At 33.8% G+C, this 25,085-nt stretch overlaps 6 protein-coding genes and 2 non-coding genes across 18 annotated transcripts in view; 4 read left to right on the top strand and 4 right to left on the bottom strand.

Moving 5' to 3' along the window:
- Positions 1 to 10: 10 nt before the first annotated feature.
- Positions 11 to 3,474, bottom strand: LOC105195447 (glutathione S-transferase theta-3). 5 transcript variants are annotated; one of them, XM_011160834.3, is made up of 6 exons: positions 3,323 to 3,474; positions 2,736 to 2,793; positions 1,078 to 1,292; positions 844 to 994; positions 436 to 616; positions 11 to 328 (listed from the first exon to the last, which is right to left on the bottom strand). In XM_011160834.3, exons 1-6 carry the CDS (start codon positions 3,457 to 3,459, stop codon positions 171 to 173), a joined length of 900 nt encoding a protein of 299 aa, XP_011159136.2. In that variant the 5' UTR covers positions 3,460 to 3,474; the 3' UTR covers positions 11 to 170. The 5 variants fall into 5 exon arrangements, with proteins under 5 accessions (XP_011159136.2, XP_011159139.1, XP_011159138.1 ...); XM_011160837.3 differs by having other exon boundaries at positions 2,732 to 2,793; positions 3,315 to 3,465; XM_011160836.3 differs by having other exon boundaries at positions 3,315 to 3,397.
- A 74-nt stretch (positions 3,475 to 3,548) lies between these two features.
- On the top strand, positions 3,549 to 6,747 carry LOC105195448 (protein rogdi). The gene is made up of 6 exons (XM_011160840.3): positions 3,549 to 3,631; positions 3,878 to 3,949; positions 4,060 to 4,194; positions 4,304 to 4,582; positions 4,674 to 4,883; positions 4,951 to 6,747. Exons 1-6 carry the CDS (start codon positions 3,596 to 3,598, stop codon positions 5,017 to 5,019), a joined length of 801 nt encoding a protein of 266 aa, XP_011159142.1. The 5' UTR covers positions 3,549 to 3,595; the 3' UTR covers positions 5,020 to 6,747.
- Positions 6,748 to 9,117: 2,370 nt separating this feature from the next.
- Positions 9,118 to 9,189, top strand: Trnap-cgg. Its single transcript has one exon. It is a non-coding gene; the product is annotated as a tRNA-Pro (tRNA).
- A 213-nt stretch (positions 9,190 to 9,402) lies between these two features.
- Positions 9,403 to 16,994, top strand: LOC105195449 (signal recognition particle 19 kDa protein). The gene is made up of 3 exons (XM_011160841.3): positions 9,403 to 9,692; positions 10,030 to 10,419; positions 16,866 to 16,994. The coding sequence occupies exons 1-3, from the start codon at positions 9,646 to 9,648 to the stop codon at positions 16,945 to 16,947; spliced, it is 519 nt and encodes a 172-aa protein (XP_011159143.2). The 5' UTR covers positions 9,403 to 9,645; the 3' UTR covers positions 16,948 to 16,994.
- On the bottom strand, positions 10,868 to 14,057 carry LOC105195450. 4 transcript variants are annotated; one of them, XM_011160842.3, is made up of 6 exons: positions 13,821 to 14,057; positions 13,279 to 13,410; positions 13,039 to 13,173; positions 12,151 to 12,689; positions 11,826 to 11,930; positions 10,868 to 11,438 (listed from the first exon to the last, which is right to left on the bottom strand). In XM_011160842.3, the coding sequence occupies exons 1-6, from the start codon at positions 13,870 to 13,872 to the stop codon at positions 11,022 to 11,024; spliced, it is 1,380 nt and encodes a 459-aa protein (XP_011159144.2). In that variant the 5' UTR covers positions 13,873 to 14,057; the 3' UTR covers positions 10,868 to 11,021. The 4 variants fall into 4 exon arrangements, with proteins under 4 accessions (XP_011159144.2, XP_011159145.2, XP_039311833.1 ...); XM_011160843.3 differs by having other exon boundaries at positions 12,151 to 12,464; positions 13,821 to 14,048; XM_039455899.1 differs by lacking the exon at positions 13,821 to 14,057 and having other exon boundaries at positions 13,279 to 13,551.
- Positions 14,744 to 14,815, bottom strand: Trnah-gug. The gene has a single exon. It is a non-coding gene; the product is annotated as a tRNA-His (tRNA).
- Positions 16,868 to 25,085, top strand: part of LOC105195452 (poly(rC)-binding protein 3) — a 129,483-nt gene continuing 121,265 nt past the window's right edge. For 2 of the 3 annotated variants that reach the window (XM_039455895.1, XM_039455892.1), the window contains exons 1-3: positions 16,868 to 16,994; positions 18,612 to 18,937; positions 20,953 to 21,005. In XM_039455895.1, the coding sequence (XP_039311829.1) occupies positions 18,626 to 18,937; positions 20,953 to 21,005 (365 nt within the window). In that variant the 5' untranslated portion in view covers positions 16,868 to 16,994; positions 18,612 to 18,625. The remainder of the gene's footprint in view (positions 16,995 to 18,611; positions 18,938 to 20,952; positions 21,006 to 25,085) is intronic. The other variant, XM_039455894.1, reaches the window with a different exon arrangement.
- Positions 19,560 to 23,808, bottom strand: LOC105195451. 2 transcript variants are annotated; one of them, XM_026137781.2, is made up of 5 exons: positions 23,770 to 23,808; positions 23,074 to 23,242; positions 22,600 to 22,877; positions 19,963 to 20,232; positions 19,560 to 19,879 (listed from the first exon to the last, which is right to left on the bottom strand). In XM_026137781.2, exons 3-5 carry the CDS (start codon positions 22,870 to 22,872, stop codon positions 19,781 to 19,783), a joined length of 642 nt encoding a protein of 213 aa, XP_025993566.1. In that variant the 5' UTR covers positions 22,873 to 22,877; positions 23,074 to 23,242; positions 23,770 to 23,808; the 3' UTR covers positions 19,560 to 19,780. The 2 variants fall into 2 exon arrangements, with proteins under 2 accessions (XP_025993566.1, XP_039311836.1); XM_039455902.1 differs by having other exon boundaries at positions 19,738 to 20,232.

The raw sequence follows: 25,085 nt of genomic DNA, 5'->3' as shown, positions 1-25,085 counted from the left end.
TTTTTTTTTATGATACGTATATCACGTAATAAAATGTAAATATTTATTCAAAAAATACTAAAAGTAGCAAAATAAAAGCCATCAAAGATATTATCACTGATAAGACCAGATTACATATGCGATATATACATATTTGTGGACGCTACACAAAAAGTGGCATTTGTATACAATTAAAGTTTAAAATTAAAATTTTGCGTTGGATTTTGTGCAGCCATTTGATTTAAGAATTTATGAGCATCTTGATAGTGAGGACTTGTTTCCGACATAACTCTTTCCATCCAGGCAGTCAGGCGGGGTCTCCCTTTTTTCGGATCGTAACCAGCTATTCCTATAAGAAAAAAAATTTTTATTACTCAACTCGTAAACATGCATCTAGATGGTGTATATCGTGTACATTATATGTGCCTGAAATTAAAAGATTAATATGTAGCTTACGTGGTTGTTCCAATTCACAAGCGCAGAATATATCAGCTACACTGATTGTGTTCCCTATCAAGAATGGTGTGTCTTTCAGCCACACATTCTCAATAAGATCGATGCAATCGTTCATACGACTTTCGAATTCGGCTACCTTTTCTGGCTTTGGCGGTTTACCTCGCATGAGCGGATTAAGAAACTATACGAAAAAAAGAAACTATATTAAAAAAAATATGCACATGCTTAAATATGCTCTCTGCGTGTAGAATATATTTTAAGGCGCGTTCCATTTAACGCTCGCAAACGCTCTTGGAAACATTTCATTCTTATCGTTTATAGCATATTAAAACAAGGACAAATAATGTTCGCGAACGTTGTAAGCGTTAAGTGGAACGCGCTTTCAGACACGCAAAGAAAACATTTCACCTTCGTTAAGAAATATGTTGCGCAATGAAGTCTCGTGTTGAGATGCTGCCATTCAAGATACTCATCAACTTTCGCCTGCTTTTTTGAATCAGACGGATACCAGTGATCGTCCACCTTAAATTCTCGGCTCAGGTATCGCACAATCCCTACACTAAAACAATCAAAGGCGATTAAAACGATTAAATAAAAGTATTGTATCCATGTTACTCTGTAAAAAAAAAGAGTATATGATACCTTTCAGCAAGTTTGAAGCCATCGTGATCTATAACAGGGACTTTCTTGAACCGATTGATCTCTTCAAATTCTGGAGTGTATTGTTCGAGATCCTTCAGATTTACGATCTTCTTTTCGAACGGTATGTTGCACTTTTTGAGAAATATGTACAACGCTCTCGATGGTTGCGAGAGTAGATCATAATAAAACTTCAGAGACATAATTTTAAAAAAATTCTAGAAAGAAAAAAAAAAAAAAAAAATAAAGTAAACTTAGATAAAATATCTCATGTGTTACTTTCGTATCTCATTCTAGTTTTGATATATAAGAAACGAGTGCTTTGTAATTCGCGGAATTTAAAGGTTTAAGTTAAATTTCTCGCTATAATCTCATCTTTATATAAATTGATTCATAAATTTGCCTTCCAATAATAGTAGCCAGGATTTTTTTTTCGTTCAACACAGCTTATGTCTATTTCTACCAGTGTAGATTAACTTTGACCTCAAATTATTCTTTAATTAAAAAAAATGTTTTGCTGATGTAGGTAGATTTTTAGTTGTCACAATAATGTTAATATGGATTAACTAACTAAAATTAATCTAATATAGATTAACTCTAATTTCGATAATTTACTCTTTATCTTATAATTTTCAGAAAAGCTAAAAAAAAATAAAAAATTATTTAAAACGATTAAATGTAATATCTACCAATTGATAAAAATCTCTACATTGTTGACTTTTACGGTATCAATTTTTTCCATCAGTTTTTAATGTACAATATGTAATTGTCTTTTCCATAAAACGCAGCTTATATTTATCGCTATTTTTTTATATCTAGTAAAATATTGTTTATCACATATAGAACTTATAGCAGTAATATTTTAACAATTCTTCTAGAAAATTTAAATCTCACTATTAATTACGCAGTCAAATTTGATAACAAGTATGATTAGCCTTAATATGAATAAACAACATAGAAAATTGTTCTTTCTAAATTTCACAAATACAGAAATAAATATAATTCAGATATAATTCCAATATAATTCTGATATAAATTCTGTCTTTATTATTTAGTTTCATTAAATACCAAACATGTTACATCACAATTTTTGTTAATCACTTATCTACCTTAATTAATTTTTTACAGCCATAAAATTATGGTGCTATACTTGCAGGACATTTATCACTATTATCTTTTTTTATTTATAAAGATAAAAAGTAACTAAAAAATAAAAAGTTAAACTAAAACAGACAACAGTCAAAATTAATTTAATATAGATTAATTAAAATTAATCTAATGTAGATTAACTTTAATCTCGATAATTTACTCTATCTTATAATTTTCAGAAAAACTAAAACAAAAAAATTAAACCGATTAAAGATAATATCTAGCAATTGATAAAAATTTTTACACTGTTGACTTTTTTGATATCAATTTTTTCCATCAGTTTTTAATATACAATATGCAATTAAATTTTTTTTCCATAAAACGCAGCTTATATTTCTTGCAACATTAAACATAACTTTAACATTGATTTCTAAACTGCGTCTCAAGTTATTTTAGTAAAGTTTGAATCGATTTGCGCAAGTGTGATCTCGTGATAATAATATTAGAACGACCTTTGACCTCAATGTAGAAAAACAACAGTACTTTTTATAATTCAGCTGCTACATACTTACGATCGATGCGGATGCAACAGGTCTTGGTGGAGGTAATCTCGCGAGACAAACAATGATCCTGCAAAAAAAAAAACAATGAATAATTATAATGGATAATATATTCTCAACAAATCGGCATTGTCGGCAATTTCGTCGCAGATGTAAAAATGGCGGCATTCAAATCTTCGAATCGGTTTCGAAAACTTATCAATACATCATCGTAGTCTCCACAACAATCTCTTGTCACCCGAGACATCCGACGCAAATTGACAAGATCCACGCGAGCAACGAGTTTTTATTCAATTTAACTCGCGATTTCGCTCGAGGACACCGGAGTAGTTGATTTTCGACTCGATGCCGCGACGATATAGCCAGCTGCGAATCGAGTGAGATAAGCTGTACATACGTGAGCCGACTACCGCTCGACTCGCGATTAATGCACGTAATATGATCACTTGTTTAACGCACACGTACGAAAAAATCTCGCTGGCTCGGTGCTCGAGCCGGGAATGACGGGGCAGGATATAATCGAGTCTTTTAAATTGTTTGTTCTCTCTGGCGCGAGAGAGGGGACCTCGATAATACTTGACGATTACTTACGCACTTACGCAATCGACGTCAAGGGGCTCGGCACTGCCAGATGTTCTTGAAGGCTTGATATCGCTCTACGCAGTCGGTGCACGTCGACGAGGAACGAGGCCTGTTTACCAAAATATATACATTCCGTTATACACATACATGACATGCATGCAGTAGGTGGCCCCTACTAGGTGCACACACGTTCACACGGTTAATCACGTATGCATGAAGTTGTGCACACTCGAGCTGCCGCAACGACGGGCAGGTGGAGGCACCAGGCTGCGCGAGACGCCAGTTGAAAAATGGCGGACTGCGAGAAGGAGGAGGCACACAATCTCGTAAGCTATTTACCTTACTTAACGTTTATCTAATCGTCCTAGACGTTTAATCCCTAGTCGTCAGATAGCGAAGTTCTTGCGTCGCTTCAAATTATTTCACACCCACTCCTCGTTTCGTCGGTTCGCAGCGAGCGTTTTTGAGGTTATGCCGTTTGACATTTCCCCGATAGTGCGCTCCGTGTAGATAACGCGAATACCTTGTCACGAAGCGAATCGATAACATTCCTCTGAATTGTCCGCTTCTAGCAAATGGAGTTCGAGTGGGTGCTCCATGAGGAAGTGCATTCCTCGCTATCGCAGCTCCGGAATATATTAATGGTGCGTATACAAATGAATTCTGTGTGTTCCTGTGTGCGATACCCACCATTTAATATCGTTCGTCGGAAGCCGACGCAGCCCACGCATTAATCTTGCGTGTCTATTTTAAGGAATGTGCTCAACGCTTCCCATTGGCTCTCTTCGGTAACGATCAGCACAATAAAACTGACAGATTTGTGTTCGCGGCTCCGCATGATCAAGTGAAATGCGTTGCCGTTCTCACAGGCGACAGTATCACAAATGCGGTAAAGTGTCTTTAGTGCATTCTCAAAATCGTGCTCGGGAAAATTTGGTTATTGGTAAATTTATAATTGCTGAACGCTGTTGAGTTATTGAGATTTTTCTCGCTTGTAGGAAGTGAATTTTAAGGTGCAGCGGCAACAGAATATTAACATGAGGACGAGTATTCAAAGTGAACATCCATGGAAGTTGCAACAAATTCAAGATGCTGCCAATCATTTGCAGCAAGGCATCGCTCATATAGACAATGTTGACAGGCATTATCTTTTTAAGACGTCAGACGAAGTCATGCATGTACTAGGTAATATCCTGGGCTGCCTTCAGAGGAGCAGGACCAGTTTGATTGTCCCTAGGAAGAAGACGATTGACGATCTCATCAAGAGTCGTAATATGGTATGTGAGATTTAGTTTGTTCTGTCACAGAAACATTTTGGCATTATTATTAGTGGCATGTATAATACTATAAAACTTTTATCCTTTATAGAAATCTCTCAATCCAAACCTTCCAGAGAATTTGGCCATTAGCTTTTACATTCAAAGCTACAAACTGGTTTTAGCCGTTTATCAATTAGAAAATGCTCATGGCAGTGTTAAGTATGAAACACAGCAAGCGGAATGCAGTGTGCCGTGGTTGAACGACGCTCTTGTATTGCTTACAATTGCTCTACAACTTTGTCAACGATTAAAAGACAAGGTTTGTTATAGTTTAAATATTTTTTATTTAACTCTATAAACTTTGTCTAATATAATAAACTTTTCAGATATGTGTCTTTTCCCAATATAAAGATTTTACTGTAGGATCTCGTGTTCCTTCTGCAATGGGCTGGTAACCTAACACCAAGTTTTCATAAGAAACTCGATATAGTATGATGGTACATATGCAAGTGAGAAAGATTTGGCCTCAACTGGTAACATTTGCTCTGGCCTTTGTTTTTACATATGTTAATTGTTGTCCTTTCATCGTATTTCTCATTGCACTAGAGTGTTTAAACGTTTCTAAACGTTTCTATAGTGTGCGCCTAGTATAATAATGTTTATTGTTAAACCACTGAGATACCCAATTAAAGATTCACATGGAGATGTGAGTCACTAATGGATAATAACGAATCACTATATTATTATAGGCCAGAAATGGAAGACAGCATTTTGCCAATTACTGGTGTGCCTATCACCATGTTACATTGTGTTCTTCCCATTTCTGTAGTAGTTTTTCATGATATAAATCTAACTTTGGCATATAACGTCTAAAAATGTGTCATTTTACCTACAAATTGATAGAAAGGTATTCAATACATCTACTGTGATTCTAGAAATCTATGCTGTAATCCTCTCCTTACTGGATTAGAACATACTTTCGTATGCTAATTTTTATTCTCTTTATTTTAGTTTTTACTGTAGTGCGTGTTTGCGTGTATATATTTACACAATATATTGTGCGTATAATCATCATATAGCATAAGTTTCAACTTCAGTTTATAGAAATGAGTTATTCGGGAAATAATGTTTGTTGATATCTCAAGCTTTCACATTTATTTTAATTCTATCATAATATTTAATGAAATTAATTGAAAGAACCAAATTTCTGTCCATGTCAGTAATTCGTTATCATATCAATATGATAAATCAGCAATAAGTCATAGGAATGTGAACATTAAAATCTGAAGTTTAAATTTAATAAAAAAAGAATGACTTTTACTTGCCAGACAACTTAACATTTGTTTCTAAATTTTTCAACAAATTTCGAGATATAAAAACTTGGATGCAATAATTTGATATCTTTTTGCTAATAAAAGACATGGTAGTATAACTGTGTGTATAGTTATGGAAAATGCCATTTTATTTATCAAATATTGTTTAATGATAATAAGTAGACAAATACCATGTGCCTCTTGATTCCGAATTCCGGATAAAATACCAATACTTTACATAATGGTACAATTTTTGTAATCAGTATTTTGATTACTAAGATTGTTATAACAAGAATATAAATAGTATATATACACGTATTTGAAAAAAAGAGTATTGCCAAAGAAAATATTGCCCTAGGTTAACAGTAGGGAAAGGATTAAGAATTAATTAATTTAAAAAAGTGCTTAAATATAATAAGTAGATAGTAATTCTTTTAGTAAATTAAAGATGTGTAGGAAAAAATTAATCTTCATATGTATTTTTGTTATGGTTCTGTGAAATTGTTTGAAATTACATTTCAAAGAATTATGGATATAACAAATACAGTCATTTCAACAGATTTAACAAAAAAGTTTTTATGTAGTTTTCATTGTTGAAAGAAGAATGTTAAATTTTCACTCAAGAATTACACATTAAGAAATACTAGCAAAAAAAATCTTGCCCAAGTCATTATTGTATAGTATTTCCACAAGATTTATACATATATGTTTATAGAGATATATAAAAAATGTAATGTTTATTATTTTAATAATTTATATGCTTATTTTAATTATTTTATGTGCTTGTCTGTATTGTAATCTAATTCAAGACATCAGAAACTTGTAATACTTTAATTATTAAATTTATATCTAAGATATTGTTTATTGTTACATACTTGTATTATATATTATAAATATGAACCAAAAAAACCCATACATTTTAAATTTATCTTGAAAATTTAAGTATATTGTACTTACGTAATTTATGTGTTTAATTTATTTATTAATTAGACAATAAATGTATGAATTAAATTGTCAATTTTCATATTTGTCTATCAAAACCTAATTTTACTGTTAAACTTATAATCCCGTTTACTTGCCAAGTTTCAATAATGGGCAAGTTTTTTAATTCATTGATTGATCAATCGATTTATGCGCAAGTGTAACTTTGTTCTGTAAAAGCTGCATTTGCGCATAACGCGATTGATCAATCGATAAATTAAAAAACTCGCCCCGTTATTAGTTTAAAAATCAATTGTTTAAACAACAAAGATTAAATTTCTTGCTTTTTTGTATAGCATTTAAAGAAAATTGTAAATACCGTTCGCATTATAGAATACATTAATTTTCGAATTGACGGATCACAAAATCCTACGCACTAAAAAAAAAAACTTGGATAGGTTAGATTTCACAAGAAAATCGAAAGAAAGAAAAAAATCCTGCGAATGGTCATGCCCACGATTTAAATTTTAGCAGGTACGATTTTCGAGACGCCATCTCTATAACGTAATGTACACTACGATGCTAATGTAACTGTTGGCACACCTGACGAAAGAAAAGCCGAGCGCGCGTACACGAATGTCAACTTCAATCGTTCCTAACCCCCTTTCGCGCGACCGCGGCGATTCATTCGTCTCGTCGCACTGCACTGACAATAATTTACGCGAGAGCAATGGGGACAAGGCGCGAATACCGAATTGAAGGCGAATACAAATACAAATTGACTCACCTTTCACCGCTGATCGTTTCATCCACCGTTCAGCTTCGTCCGGCTCCGCTGTAGTTATCGAACATTCGAGATCCAAGATTTTCCTCACGGCGATCCTTCTCTTGATTCACGTACGGCAAGAACGCGCGGTGCTTCGCTTTCGACGACTTTTCCGATATTCAGGCGCGTCAAAAACTCGAGAAACGAGGCAACGAAACACGATTGAACGACACACGACTTCGCACCGCGTGCATCGTATCCGACACGACGGATGTTGGCACGAACGCCAGACATTTCACCTCTCTTTTGACACTCCAATCTCGAAACACTCGCTCGCATCAAAAACTCGTACGGGATGACGAGGATGCGAGTTGAAATGCGCCACAACACGCTACGACCTTCCGGCGTCTTCCGCCGTCCCGCCTAACCGACCAACACTGCTGCTACTGCGTAGCGGCGACGGTAGCGGCGCAGCGGCGCGCAGGCGCAGCCACGCGCTAGTCACGCCACTCACGCCGCTACGCAGTGGCAGAGCAGCAGTCGGTCGGTTAGGGAGCACGGCGGAAGGTCGCGGCGCATTTCAACTCGCATCCTCGGCGTCCCGTACGAGTTTTTGATGCGAGCGAGTATTTCGAGAGTGCCGTGGAGCGTCGGGAGTGAAGTGAAATGTCGGGCGTTCGTGCCAACATCCGTCGTATCGGATACGATACATGATGCGAAGTCGTGTGTCGTTCAATCGTGTTTCGTATCTTCTCCGTTGCTTCGTTTCTCGAGTTTTCTACGCGCGTGGGGGAAAACGAACGGACTCGTGTGAGTCAAGAGGAGGAGGATCGTCACGAGGGGGATTTTCTCGAACGTTCGAGAGCTGGGGCGGGGCGGGACGGACCTGGACGGAACGACTAGCGGCGAATGGTGAGTTAATTCATTTGTATCTACTGTTTTTATTTGTTTCCACGTTTCGCTATTCGCGCCTCATTCCGATTGCGCTCGCATAAATCGCGACAAGACGACTCAATGAATCGGGCGAGAGCTGTTTGAATAGAAAAAATTTGAAATTTGTGTACGCGCGCTCGGCGCTTGATTCCTTCGTCAGGTGTGCCAACAGTCGCGGGTGACGTGCTTTCCGAGGTCTAATATTGACATCGTAGTGTATGTCCACGTTGTAGAGATGGCGTCGTATCAGCAGAATCGTGGGCATGGCCACTCTCAGGCTTTTCTTTCGATTTTTTCGTAAAATCTATCCTATTCACGATTTTTTTGGTGCGTACTTTTATTGTACAGAAGGATTTTGTGATCTGTCAAACTAATTCGGAAATTAATTTATTCTGTAACGCGATTTAGGATCCTCTTAATGAAATATCAACTATACCTGTAGTTCGGTAAAATATTATCGATATACATATACGAGGAAATAAATTATTCAAATTATGTAGATGTACGGAAAGCAATAATATTATATTTTATTTGTTATATAATAAATATTAATGATGTAATGTGTACGAAGCTGTATCGTGTAAAGACTTCAGGTGAATCTTTGAGTGTAACAGCCATACGGCTCGTTGGTCTAGGGGTATGATTCTCGCTTCGGGTGCGAGAGGTCCCGGGTTCAAATCCCGGACGAGCCCGTGGTTTATATTTTTTTTTCGCTTCGTCATCAATGTACTCTGTTTTTTAATTTGTATGCCGATATCATTACCCGTATATTACACAAAATTCATGTATACATAAAATATTTCACCTTTGAATAAAGGTGTGAATTCTGCTGTACTTTAATAAAGTGCATCGATTGTATAGTTTATATTTTTCAATTTTTAAAAACTTTTAGTTTTCTTTGCCTTATCGAATGATGGTGATAATGTAACAATAGATTTATATTTTATTTAATTAACTGTATAAAAAGTTTACAAATCCATACGTGTTTGCAAGTCGTATTTAGTGAGGATAAATTCGGAAATTGGAGAGGAACGTGCAATACGTGTATTCCACGTGGCGTTCGTACTCTTGCAAGCGTCATTTATCGAGCGAGTGTCAAAAAAAATCTATACATACGCTACAACTGACAGTGTAATATCGATAGCAACATGTCGCTTGGATGGAATTCTTCGAAGAAACACAGCGAACGCGAGAGGTAAAGAAACAGTAAATCAGAAACAGAAAAATAAAATTAATCTACATTTTTTAAATGTCAAGTAACCCAATGTTTCTTTCTCCTGCAAGAGCATTATGTTTGTGCATTACCTAACCTATAAAACTGATTCGAATATATTTACGATACGTAACGAAGATGAATTTACGACAAAAAAAACAAGAATAATCGTTTCTCACATTACCAAAGAAAATCCTTTATCTTTTCATCACAGAAAAATACTTGAAATAAACACTTTGTTTCCGAAGCAAATATTTGACATGTTTTATTTAAGTTTTTATAATCACAAGTCCAAATTTTCTAATATTGTTTCTTGCAGATGGGTATGCATCTATCCAATATACATAAATAGCAAGAGAAGCTTGGCGGGCGGGCGTAAGCTAGCGAAGGATAAGTGCGTGGAGAATCCAACACATCAGGAAATACGGGACGTCCTATTGCAGGCAGGCCTTAATGTAGGCGTTGAGAATAAGCTGCATCCGAAGGAACGTAGCAAAGAACCTCTGTTCCGTGGTCGTATTCGAGTGCAGCTGAAAAATGACGACGGCACGCCGTATCGGTCTGAGTTCCCCACTAGAGACTCCTTGCTCGAGTACGTCGGTACTTCAATTTCAAAGCTGAAGACTCGTCAGGGTAAACAGAGCTCGAGTGAGCAAGCGTCACAGCCATCTTCGTCGACTTCGAAGAAAGGGAAAGGCAAGGGAAGAAGGTAAAGAAGATTCAGAATCATTGAGTGAATACATATTATATGTTATATATTTCTTTTACACTATACACAATATTTGTATATAAATGCTCGTATTAGATTTAATATTATTCACATAATATATAAAATAGAGGATTAAAATAATATCATAAATGAAGCAAAAATGTATTACCATTTACCTCTTTATCATGAACTTCTTAGTTATACTCTCCTGAACTTTAATCAAACTTTTATAAAACTAAGGAATATATATGGATCGAGATTGAATCAAAAGCCATGCATCATTTTGAAAGAATCGAAGTAATTACCACAATATATTTCTCTCAAAATTTAAATAAAAATCTTATATAGCAATATAAAAATAAAAAGTATTTATATTGTATGCATATATATATATATATTTTTTTTTTTTTTAATTGTTTTTAAATAGATGGGTAAAATAAGTCAATGATCAAATTAACACAGTTTATTAAAAAAAAAATTTAATAATATTGCTGTTTGTTGTATAAATATGACAATATTAAAAATTAATTTAAGTTTACATTTTGTAAGTAGTGCTAGTTTAAATACGTACAATATTATATACAATGTTTAATTTATTTTGCTTATGATTTATTGATTTCATTTTTCTCGATTTCATTTTTCTTCTCTTTAGGAATATTGTTTCTAGCTGTACCATCAGATTTTTTTGTTTCATCTTTTGAACGAACAGTTTTATCAGCAGTTAAAACTCCACTTTTCTGTTCAGTATTTACGTTATTCTCGCAGAAAGAGTGTGGATTACTTGCAGAAATCAGTGGGTCTCTACTTTGTACATAGGGTGATACAGTTTGAAGAAAATAGCCATTAGGTACAGGATGAAGCATGTTCATCAAAGGATTATAATAAGGAACGTATTGATATGGGAAATTCTGATATTCTGTTGGTGGGTAAAATGGAATTTGTGGGTGTCTGATGGATGCTTCTGGTTGAATTTGTGATGAATCAGTTAAGCCAAGAACATTTTGTTCAGCAGGTCTGTCCTGAAAAAGATAAATTTTGATTCATGATTTTTTTCTTGTTACAAAAGTCACTTGAATGTTTAGTCAGTTATGTATAATTTCATATAACGATTTTACCAATCAAACAATTATTTATATTAGTAAAAAGAATGTTACAACTTGATATGTATTAACATACACATTTGTATTAACATACACATTTGTATTAACATACACATTTGTATTAACATACACATTTGTATTAACATACACATTTGTATTAACATACAAAATGTTGGAATTTTCTTTTTATTGTAATGATACAATTTTTTATCAATTCATTATTCATTAAGAAAAAATTTACGCAAAAATCTGTTATTATGTAAAATTCACGAGTTATGAAACAGATTTATATTAAGCAAAACTTACTGCATTATTTCTGGCGGTTAGAGGGTTGGAAATAATGGGACCATTAATTTTTTCACATGGGTGACCAATAATGCTTTTATCTGATCCGTCCGAACTATCTGGGAACTAATAGCATTTAATTACACCGTTAGTACGCTTTTTTAAAAATTTGATATCTATTTGATGTCTATTAGTGTATAATTAATTAAACTCTCATAATTATATTTGAAATTTGAGGCGTGTAAGCGTTCATATAAAATTTTTACTTAGAATAGAATAAATAAAATGTATGAATCGTCAAGTTTTATTATATTGATTGTAAATTATTTTGTTAAATGTTACTTACGTTACTACTTCTGACGATACCGCGATGATGATACACAGGACGATGATACACTGGATGATGGTATAAAGGATGATGGTACAAAGGATGATGGTGGTACGTACGAGGATATAATACATTATGTAAAACGTGTGCGGGAAATGTGACCGCTCTAATAAAACCTTGGTGGAGAGGCGATCTATGTGGATGGAGTAATGAACCCAACAGACCCGGATTGTACAATTCACTGGAATAGGTGACAGCTGGATTTATCCTTAAGGTCGAAGGATCCATCTCTGCGTCCTGCATGATCGGACTCGCGTACAGTGGTGTGGATTCTGATACCATATACAACGGAGAGTTGCATGTATTCCAAGAAATGGGACTGGTTAACGGTGCACCGTGAAATCCGTCTTCGGGGTTACTTTCTTCAACCACGCCCGAAAACGAATTTGTCGCAGATTCGGCGCTATCGCGAGCTTCATTGAACGCCCTGACAAAATGGGAGTGACCAGCTTCTGGTCCTCCATTGATAAAATACTGTGCCACTTTCTCGGCATCTCCTACAAGGCAATTCGACATTCTTTATTTCAGGTATCCCAGCGTTAAACGCCTGAAAGATACCTGGATTCTCGCGTTTCTCAAATATTTTTTAAGCACTCTGGAATTTTAGAATCCTTACATATCAGAGTTCTTTGTAAAACGAAGCTGTATCTCTCGATGTCAATAATTGAATCAAACTGTATGGAACTACTTTCAGAGAAAAAGTTTTCGAATGTCTCATGGCAATAGTTTTTAAAATTGAAATATAGAATGAACATGAAGTCAAGGCACGTTTTCCCGAAAGTACTTTTAAAAAATTTAAGTCAATAGAAGATTAAAATGCTTTATATAACTGTAATTTTATCTCACCTGGTTTAAGACGACGCCTGTATTTTAAAATAGAACGTGCGTTTCGTTCCTCGTCTGTCAGATCTTCGGAAAGCATATTCATTTCGATAGCTTGAATTTCTCTTTGTATGCTTTGTACGCATTCTTCACCCGAAACTGTGGCATTATTAAGTTAAAACGTGAAATATGTGAGATCATTTTTTTACAATTGCTTTACATTTCGTTTACATGGAAGATATACTTGTAAATATAAGGTGATACCTTTGTCACTGTCGTCAGCAAAATTGCATTCACAATGGCCGTCCTCAAATACCGCGGAAGCGTTACATTGTACACATAGCAAATTGCAAGTTTCGGCGTCGTTTGCATCCAATAAAATGTTATGAATTGTCGCTGCAAACACACGTTTTTGATTAGTTAGATAAATTATTAGTGATGTATAAATTATCAGTAATAACATTAATGCGTCTGTAAATCTTTTGGAGCATATAACATTAAAAGAAAGCAATTTAAATACTATACACTAAAAATAATTTATATCACTTTAAATTATTTCCAAAAATACACTTTTTTTAATATATGAAGTGATCTTTAATATAAAAAAGAAATTCCTTAAAATGTATAAGTAACTAAATAAAAATTTTACGTTTGTTAACCGAATAATTGAATTTATATAAGACGATTTATATTTCGCTCATTTTACCGAATTTTGGCGTTAACAAAAGAATTGATTGTTGACAATAAATAATAATATTGTTAAAATGCAGTTGAGTAGTGTTAATCAAATAGATTTTTGTACGAACCAGCACAGCACAGAATATGAATTAATAATAAAAATTGATGTTGGGTGATCATATTGGTCAATGAATAACGAAAGTTCAGTTAAAAAACTTTAAGTCAGATGCAAATCGCGCGCGATCCTACACTGTACTGCTATAACAGCAATTGTACTTTGATTTATAATAGTTCGCAATTGCACAATTTACGAATGTGTGCTGATCATTCTTCAAATTGCTTTCCCTGACATCTTTAATATTGCAATTTCGCATTTTAATTACCGAGTGCACTCCGTTGCATCACATTGGCGACATATCGAATGTCACGATGTGGTATTTTCGACAAAGGTATTCGGAGAACAATTGCGAAAATGTAATTGATTTTGCTACACGTAAAAATTTTCTTTTTATTGTCACTTTAGAAATATCGACTTATTTCGAGGAACCGAGTTATATCCACGAAAATCCATAGAATTGTGTGTAAATAGATCATAAATCATGGATTAGAACATGATTTACATAATTACAAAACAGTTTTATAATTAACAAAATTGTATTACATTATTATATTTTAATATTTATAATTTTTGTAATTAACAAAACTATTGTATTATATTTTTATATTATAATATTTATAATTTTTTAAAATTATTTGAGAGCATTGTCACAGTAAAGTTTATTTGTTTATTAAATAAATATTAATTGTGCGAAAAAATGAATGAAATTATGACATTATTGTTTACTGTAAAAATAATGTGTTGTAAGATAATATATTATTTTTATAATAAACTCTAAATGTGATAATAATTCCATTTAACTTTGCACAGTTAATAATTTATTTAATAAAAATGGGAAAAAATACTATGACTAAGCTTTCAAAAGTTTAAATTAATATTTAATGTAAAAATAAAAGAAAAAAAAACCTTCACCGTGACAATGCTCTCACGCATTGCCGTGACCAGGATTCGAACCTGGGTTACTACGGCCACAACGTAGGGTCCTAACCACTAGACGATCACGGCTACTGAAGGTCATGTTAACGAGTTGCATTTTTAAGTTATTAAAGGTGCCGTGATATGTATATCAATTCTCTCTCTTGCAAACATACTTTTTGCATAATTAATAAACAAATTATATTATTCTTTTTTTTTCAGATAATCGGATGATTTGGGTAATAAGATCAGAGCATTGAAATCGTACATACAATAAAAATTTATTAAAAATTTTATTTGAAATTCCATTGGACATTTTGTTAGGAAATTTAGTGGAATTTTTTTTATATTGCAATTACGAAACAAAATGAAAGCTTACACAATAGTTTATCATGATATTGCGCGAATATTGCATGGATTATTCTTGGTTCTCTTTCAGAAATAAGGAAGAGACTAGTAGAGACATACAAAGCTAAACAATTAATTTGTCAGACGTTTTTGTCTATCTAATGTACTTCTCGACTATAAAGTTAATAATTTATAATTTAACATTGTTAATTTTAAATGATTTAATTTTTAACTAGTTCTTTTTGAAAAGCAAACTATATCTTCTTTCTAAATCAAAAATTTATATAAAAGAAAAATATATTTCTACTTAGAAAACATCTTTATTATTTTATATAAACTTAATTTACAAATAAAAATTTGTTTGATGATATAAATTGTTTTGAGTAATCTAACTTTAAAAAATGATGAATTTTGAAATCTAATACATATGTGAGTAATGTTTTTTAAGATTGATTTAATTTATTTAATCTTAACTTTTAATTGAGTTAATTTTTGCTTCATATAATTTTTAACGTTAATTTTATAAGCCATTAATTTTAACTTAATTTTAATTTAATTTAAAAAATTAAGTGACAAAGCGTTTCGCGCTGATCCGATATTTCGGAGAGAAACCAATCGCATTTTAACAATTTGACCAACTGATTAATGCTATTGGTCAAGTTGCTCGCTAGTGAAAAGACCCTAGCTACTTCTCACATCCAACACGCGCGCTAGGGAGGTGCATGAGGGCGGTAGCTATTCCCAATTCCCCACATCACCGTTGCCGGTGCTGCCCACTGCCGTTCATGTTCGTTTTTCTTTCGCGCTAGTCGGATGGACGCTCTCTTTTTCGCGCGCGTATGGTACATGCACACAGAGTTCGAATTATGTGCGAATATGCTGGCGAAAGTGCCGAATGTTGTATCAGACGAATGTCATGATACATAACAGTGTCGTACGTGGTAACAATCCAATCGTACTAGCTGACGAAGCTCGGTATCATGCTCATCGCGCGAAAAGATCTCGTGCCCGCGCGCGCGCGGACTCGCTCGAACAAGATGCGCCAAGATCGCGAAAATGTCGAATGGTACTCGACTGGTTGTCATGCCGTCATGTTAGAGAAAAGATCCTCGTATGGGAGCGAGTTGTTTCGCCTTTATCTGTTGCATTCATTCAAACGCGGCTCCTCGCCGCTGTCCCGGCTGACGCGCGCGTTTCGGAGCTTCTTGCGCCGCCATTTTGTTGTTACTTGCATCTGGTCTAGTCCGGCTTGTCACATTTTCTGCGTTCGTCAAATGCAAATTGTGCGTAGATACGATGCCGAAGGGGCGAATGTAACAGCGGATCGGTCGTCTCAGCACGCGAATCGCATCGTGACATAGATGAACAATCGCATTTGTTTGATATTCCTACATGCACTGCTCCTACCTGTTGCATCGCGATAAATTCAACTCTCGCGCGCGTTTCGCGTCTACTCCTGTATGTACATGTATTGTTCGCGTAATGTCTGGTGTGCCGCATAAAGTTATTAACATTGCTTTGCGACTCGAGATGATCTGCAGAATTTCAGCAGAAAAATGGCTTGGAGTAACTGTAAATACTTCATTACTTGACATTACTTGACATACAGCATAGCTTTGAAAAAAAACATTGCAGAATATATATTGCTGCATTTTTTAAGATGTTTCATGGTGTTCAAAAAATTAAAAGAATATAATAAAATTTTATCAATCTCACATGTTTCTGGATTAAAATGATAGCTCAATAAATAATGTTCTGTATTTGTGAATAATTATACTTATTATAATTTCAGAATCAACTGGAAAGGAACTACAGTAACAGCAGTGACATTAGTAGCATCAGCAGCAATAAGAGCACCAACAGGCAACCAGTGAATGAATTAACTGAGCAATCTGTTTATCTGTATACTTAATCAGAGTTGGTACGTAATTCATTACCTCATTGTTTTTTTGATAATGGTTGTTATTTCTGTCTGTAATGGTACTAATGGTTATGGTAACATTACATTTTTACAATAACGATAACAAATTCTACTGTTACTTTTTTATTGTTACTTATCTTTATACCTATTCCATAAATTTGTACATCACTTCAGTGTGCAAATATACAGTATATTTTTTAAATATAAAAAAATATTTTATACTTTATATTTTAGATTTAGCATTTCATAGTTATTATCGGTACTGAAAGTCCATTATATAAATGTTACATGAACTAGAGATTGTCAGTATTGACAATGAATATTAGAATACATTCTTAATGACAATATTAATGTGTTTAAAAACAATTTCCAAAAATTGTTAAAAATTGTTTGTACATTACAATCTAAATTTCTATAAAGATATGAATATAGAAAAAGTAAAAATAATAAAAAGTTATAAGAACTATTAGATAAATTTAATATATGTATATAAAAAGGTTTTTTATAATATATATGATTTGGAATTTTAAGTTTCAATATTAATTACGTTTTTAATATTAATTATTAAATAATTTTAAAATCTTTTGGTATTATAAAGAAGTAACGAAAATGGCAACGAATTATTTTACAAAAGATAATTATGATGGTAACGCATTACTATTTTAACGACCATTGATAATTATACTAGCATTTTATTTATATTTACCGATATAAAAAAACTTTCCAATTGCCGGTATTTTACAAACAATAAGAATTAAAATTTTCAAAGATTGCAAAAATGTACACAATAGCATAAAAATACAAACGAATTAGAAGGCAAAATCTCAATTTAAACTTTGGGCATTGCTTTTTGAATTGCTTTATTGTATAAATTTATTATTATCTATATTAAGAGTAATATGATTATTAGTTACAGTATTTTCAAATAAGTACTTTAAACAAGTTTTTTAGTAATCCTTACATAATTGATGTTTTGTGACAGTTGTAATAGCTCTGTAATTTTTATATAGATAATTTTAATCCACTAATTTTAATGTATAGCTGAAATGTCCTATTCTGACATTGGATTATTTTTCAACTATTTATTATTATTTCAATCTCTCTATAATTTTTATATTTTTTTTTATTTTATGATATTCTATATTTTATTTTATAATTATTGCAATTTTTATGTATGTCTTTAATATATCTGATATACAAATCTAGTTATCAGCATATATAAATTACATCATAGCTTTCAAATAGAGTTAGAATTGCATAGTGCATCGAGGCATGAATAATTTGAATGCTATGAGTTCTATTGCTTTAATATGAGCTATATGGAAAGTGTCAAATTTTGAAAATCTCGTTAAGATAGATTGGTTCCATCAATGTGCATTCGTATTCGGCTTAAAGTTAATATGTTTGAAATTTTCATTAACTGTACATATATGTGAACACTACAAATTCCATTATTCCAATATGAGCTGCGATAAAAGAGCTAAATATTAGAAATCTTATTAGAACAGGTAGATTCCGTTAATCGATACAATCGAATCATTCGGTTTAATTAAATACTATTTTCGATTTAAACGGAGAAATTTCTGGAAATCACTAAAAGTGGTTCAACTATTTTAGCACCAACTGTGTCGATGCCAGAAGTGGTCGTCTTAATGCTACATCGTGCGGATACGTTCCTGGATCGTCGTGTCGTAATATCACAGAGCACTGGCGAACCACTTGTTCCCTCATGCTCTTCCGATCGTGAGGGTTTCCGGGAGAGCCTATCCCAACCAAGCCGATACGGAGAATCCAGCGTCGTCTTATATTCATACCTATTCTCTCTTCCTCTCCCGCTGTCGCTGGAGTATGGCGTTCTTGGATTGCGATTGGAGAGACTCAAGGATACGCATCGTAAAAGGATCTATACAGCGACTCTCAAAGGAGCCATGAACGTTACTAGCGTAATTCTATGACACTGCGAGTTCAGATCAATCGATCGCACATCCAGAAGAGAATCTGTGACGCAACTCGAGAAGCAAAGAGGAATCTCTGTGTTATATGTAGTGTTCTTGAGTCACCAGAGGCTTCTTCTAATTTTCCAAGATATTTTCCTTCAATATTTATCGTTCAGATTTTTTTAATACTGTGTACCTTTATTCCTAAGCTCCTTATTAAATTTCTATTAAATCCGCATTAAGATTTGCCGGAGAACTTATGACTCCCTCATTTCTCAGATGTTCTCAAAGCTTCGAAGTTTTTCTCTTTAATCTTTAATTATTCGAAGGCACATTTGTGACATTTTGACATTTTTGCCGGAGAAAAATTGATTCGAAATGAATCTGAGTGTAGCAAAAGAGATACCCGATGATTTCGGAACACTCTGTATAATCCAATTTCTTTTCCTTCATTCTGGACGTTCATCAGGACGGCAGAGACGGCTTTCGATTCTCTCCTTTTCTTCGCTTTTCCCGTCACTCACACCACAAATTACGACGGAAAGATTATCGAGAATTTTGTTATCCTTTTTCTTGCTCGAGACATACGCAATCGATTGTGTAGAGAACAGGAAATCAAACAAAAGCATTCACTAGCGAATCTGTCATTCTGTTAATGTTTATTGTCAATTTATAATACACGTGGTTAATGCATCAAACTTTTCTTCTTTGTACATAATGATTTTGAATGAAACTAGTTGACTAGTAAAAAGACAATATTTAAAAAAAAATTTAAATAACTTTTTCTTTTTTAACGCGCGCAATCGCGTATGCGAAGACGCGTGTTGGGACATTTTTGTCTGTATCGTTTTACGTTTCTTCTTTTGCCACATTTTTCTCGAAGTCTTTGAGTAACTTATCTATCTGTTTTACACACTCAGCCGAGTGTTTATGATCAATATCGTAAATCTGAAAAAAATGCAATTGATAGATACCAGATTACCAGATGGATAAAAGTTATAGCTTTTATGGATATAAAAAGAAAACCGTACCCGTTTAGTAAAATCACTTTTCAACCTTTTGTCTTTGAAAATCATTTTTTCCCCGGTTCTCAAATTATCGAAAACTTTTAGTCGCAACGGCCCAAATTTTTTTTGAAACTTTTTTGTATCACCCGCGCATTCCTCTTCTAAACTTTGTATTTCTGCGTGTAGCTTTCTTTCATTTGCTCCTAGCTCATCCACCTTTTTGTTAAATTTTTTAATGTCACTGTAGGCCTGTTGGTAATCCTTTCTCATTTTTGTTCGTATTTCTTCACTAATCTAAACATTACATGTAGCGATTTAACATTGCAAAATCTAACAAACTTTTTTAGAAGAAAGATTTTTTAGTACTAATTGGCATATATCTCTTTTAAAGAAATATTAAGAAAAAAATATGTTAAAAAATCAACATATTTAATTCTGTAGAATCAACTAAACATTGAGTTGATTCTACAGAACAATTATTTAGTTGCACAAGAAAAGATATATACCCGGAGAAAAATTGTGTTTAAATTGATGAAATTGCTTCTGTAACTTGGTTTTTTTCAAATTGAAATGAAAATGCATTTGCGAAAAATAAAAATTTATTTCATTTCAAGAAATAACGTTATTAGCTTTTTTCAAAGTAAATTATTTGTTCAAATTATTTGTTTAATTTAAACAGATAATTATTTAATTCAGAGAAAGTACTGACAGAAATGTAAAAAATAATTTAATTGTTCTAGTTTTAAAAATATATTTTTTTTATTTATATATAAAAAAAGATTTGCATTGCACGACCAAACTGTTTCTTTAATTCTAGTAAAAGAAATAATTAAAAAATGTCTTCAAGTCAAAGAAACATTTAACCATACAGCAGTGCACGAATTTTTTTGTATCAAATAAATACTTTTTGACACAAAGAAATCTTTCTCTGGGTGTATAAGAGAATTAACTTTTGAAATATTGATAAATTGGAGCGCAGTTGTAATTTTTAAATCTTGTGTTTGTGCGTTACAGAATCACCGCAGCTTCGTGGCTTTTTGCAAGTTCGCTTATTGCGCATCGGTTTGGTGAGTCAGGAATTAATTTTCTTATTATATATTAATATTTTGTAAACGTGTCCTGCGCAAGATCAAAGAAAAAGTGATTGAAAGAAAGAATTTGATAAAAACTGCCAAATAATAGGTGAAATAAAATTAAATAATTAAATATTTGATTATAATGTAATCAAAAATAATTTTCTTTTCTAAATATTTTGTAAATATTACTAAATTCAATAATACTTGCTAAATATTCAGAAAAGTAAAATTATTTTTGGTCATACTAATCAAATGTTTAATAGGCATTATTTCACTCAACATTTGGTAGCTATTACCAAACTCTTTTCTTCCACCGACCTGAACAATTTATCAAAGGGGAAACCGAGTACCCAATCGCGCGTGATCCTTCAATATTACAGATATTCCTCGAGATGAAAATCGACGAGAGGAAGCCAATATCTATCGTCGCCAAATTATTATAAAATAAACGAACCGCAGCCGGTTCGTCGCGTCGCGCGTTTGTTCCGGGAGTGTCGTTTAAAGTAACTGGACTTAATTAATCCACGGCGTAATTTTAGTGTATTATTCGCGAGTGTTCCGGGACGAGAAGGCTCTGTAACCTGAATCTGATTGTGAGAGGAGGAGGAGGCTTGGGATAAGCATCGAGCCTCAGCGGAGCAACCTTGGGGTAAATATAACTTCTTATTTATACAAAATTAATACACTGAGAAAAAAAGTTGTTAACTTGACTAAATTTTTTAACTTGATTGAATTTGTTTAGTTCATGCATTCAAACTAATGTATTTAAATTAAATGTATATGTAGTTAAGCTAAATATATAAATGCTTAAATTGAAATTCAAGTATTTTATATATTTAAATCAAATACATAAATAGTGGAACTGAAAATATTAAGTCGATATTAAGAATTAACTTTTTGAAATATCGATTATTTTGAGCACAGTTTTAAATTTAAATCTTATGTTTGTATGTTACAGTATCAACGCAGCTTCGTGGCAGAGTAACTCCGCTCGTTGCGCATCGGGTCGGTGAGTCAGGAATTAATTATATCATCTTACTATATTTCAATGTTGGTCAAATGTCCTGCGCAGGATCACACAATAGAATATTGAGAAAAAGAGTTTTGTAATACCTGTCAAATGTTGGGCGAAATAAAATTAAATAATTAAATATTTGGTTTTAATGTAATCGAAAATAATTTTACTTTTTCAAATATTTTGTAAATATTACTAAATTTGATAATAATTGTTAAATATTCAGAAAAATAAAATTATTTTTGTCATATTAATCAAATGTTTAATTGGTGTTGTTTCACTCGACATTAGATAGCTGTTACTAATCTTTTTTCTTCAGTGGAGTCGAACAATAATTTCTCAAAGGCTAAATATCCAATCGCGCGCGATTGGTTCGAAAGTGTCGTCTAAACTGTATAAAGCATCATCGCACTCAAAGAAACTTTTCTCTGAGTGTAGCTCATTTATGTCAACCATTTAAATTTTTCAACCAAGAATCAATTAACTCAACATTTATTATCAATATTGAACGTGTCGAATTAAATATTTTAGTTTTCAATAAATCTTTTTTTTCTCTGTGCATCGAATCACCTTTTCGATTCCAGCATTAACTACATTTTTGAGTGACAGTGACGCGTTCGGGAATTTTTTAAACGTCTCCTCAACTTGTGTTTGATTAGTTTTGATCCATATTTCTATTTTATTGTCGATCTTGTCGTCGTCGTAGTCCATGAGGAAGGTATCTTCGTTCGTAACGTTATCCTGCACCCTAGCCAAGACTTCCGAACTCCAATGTAAAACGCGATCTCTTTCCTCCAGAATACCAGTCCACGTCTCAGGCATTCTGCCCATTGTTTGACCCATTTTATCTAAACGGTAGAAAATGGAAATCGTGAAATAGGCTCGTGTACTTTAACACGAGACAATGTCTTTAAGGGCATAATGTCAGATTGTCCTCTCTCATTATCCCTAATTCCTTAATAATTAATTCTTTACGGGAAAATGTAGACATTGATGAACATGCAATGGTTTCGTTCTAAGAAGATTTTATTTCCGTTATATTACCTCTGTGTTTGATGATTAGAAAGATTTTGTAAATTTCTTGATAAATTTATTATTTAATCTTTTATAAAGATTTTTGCGGCCGAAATAGCATTTGTACTCGTAATTTAGGAGGATTTTTCTCTTCCTCTCTCTCTCTTTTTTGTAGTGTTGTACTGAAAATTTTGACAGCCTGAAAAGCGATTGCAATTTGATTAGAAAAATCTACTTGACGTTAGCCCCATCAAGGCGCTAAATATCGCATCCTTTTATCCACCGTGTGTTTCTGTACTTACAAAACACACAACAAAGTTAAAACGTCAATAAATCTGAAATACCGTGGTAGCGATATTTATTTACAAACACACTTCTTTCAATACAGTAGAGTTTCCTTAATTTTGACTGATGGGGCGATAAGAGCGGAAAGCCAAAGTTATAGTAGAATATTTGCGCGAGCAAAGTACACAGTGATTGGTAGACTCGTGCTGTGGTGAGGAAGGGATATGATATTAGCGTTTGTGAAAGTGCGTGTGAAGGAATGCAAAGATTAGAGGGTCCCAATTTAAGGAGACTCTACTGTATCCTCTACAAAAATTAAATATTAAAATTAATATTAAATTCTTTACAGTTTTTTCAGGGGGGGAAAGGGTTAATATAGATGCTAGTAAGCATCAAGTATTATTAAATTAATTTTAATTCAATAAAAGTGATATTACTAACTCTTATTCGATTCTTATCATAACTGTGTTATATGACCGAAAGTAACGGCGCGCAGTTTGATTGAGTCTGAGAGAGTATATAAAATCACACGTATATATAATACACTAAGATGTAGCTATGACCGAATAGGCCTTATTTGAAATTAAATATTAAATGTTCACAACAGTGCGCAAAATGGGGAAATTTATTCCTTCGCAGTCACACATTTACAAGAATCACCGTACTATTTTGCGCGTATTAAATTCCAAATAACGTTCGAGCGTTTCCCTTTTTCCTCGTTTTTTATCTTTTATTTTTAAGCAATCATCTCGCCTCGTTTTATCGCGACGCCTCGTACGATGGCGCCGCGCGGCGGCGGCACCGCGACGCTCGCGCGAGGCGCTATTGATAAATTCTCTTTCGGCATGGAGAGAAAATCGCGCGTTGCCGCGCGCGCGGCGTTGCGCGGATGAAATTACGCGGAAAACGAGCCTTTTTCGCGTCTTTCACGGCCGACTGAATGCGCATCGCGCGAGGCTCGTTTGTTCCGCGCGAAGACGGGATATCCCTCCACGTCCGCGAGTAACGCGCGAACACACGCGAATAGCGTCATTTTCCTTCGCGTTTTGTTCGTAGCCGACTCCTCTCCGCGCGTGTAGAAAAAGGAACTGGGACGGATGTCCGCCTGTCGGCAGAGCCCGCGGGATTGAATCGCGCCCAGCGAGGCTCACTTCTCCTCGTCGAGGTGTCAATTCAAAGCGGCGTAATCTCCGCTCGGCGCGGCCAATAATCGGCTTATTGATTTTGATTTGTGCCCGCGTAACGTGCGCGAGGCCTGGCGAGCCTGACCGAACGCGCGCGTGCGGAAAAACGCTGATGAAGGAACAGCCTTTCCGCTTCCGGAATATCGCGGATTTTCTACACGGAAAGAGCAATTTCGCTGAGATACAAATCTCTAAATATTTATGTTACGAACGATTGAAAAAATTGTATCGGATACTTAATAAACTTGGTTGGTAGAATGTCAAAAGCGCTCTGCATAATTATTTTAATGGTCCAGCATAAAATTATTTTCTAATATGTATCTGGCTAAATTTTTACTGCGATATCTAAAAATTTAGCTAGATGCAAATCAGAAAATAATTTTATATTGGATTATCAAAATAATTATGTAGGACACCCTAGCATGATAACGTTGATGCAAACAGTTTTGACATTCTATCAAGTTAAACATCCGATGCAATTTTTGTAATGGTTCGACATTATTATTTTCAGATTTGTATTTCAGCAGAATTGTTTTTCCCATGTATGATTCAATACGCTTCGACACGTTATGC

The sequence above is a fragment of the Solenopsis invicta genome, chromosome 12 (assembly GCF_016802725.1).
Source record: "Solenopsis invicta isolate M01_SB chromosome 12, UNIL_Sinv_3.0, whole genome shotgun sequence".
Lineage (NCBI taxonomy): Eukaryota > Metazoa > Arthropoda > Insecta > Hymenoptera > Formicidae > Solenopsis > Solenopsis invicta.
Note: the sequence above shows the minus strand (reverse complement) of the source record. Positions and strands in the feature narration are given on the sequence as shown.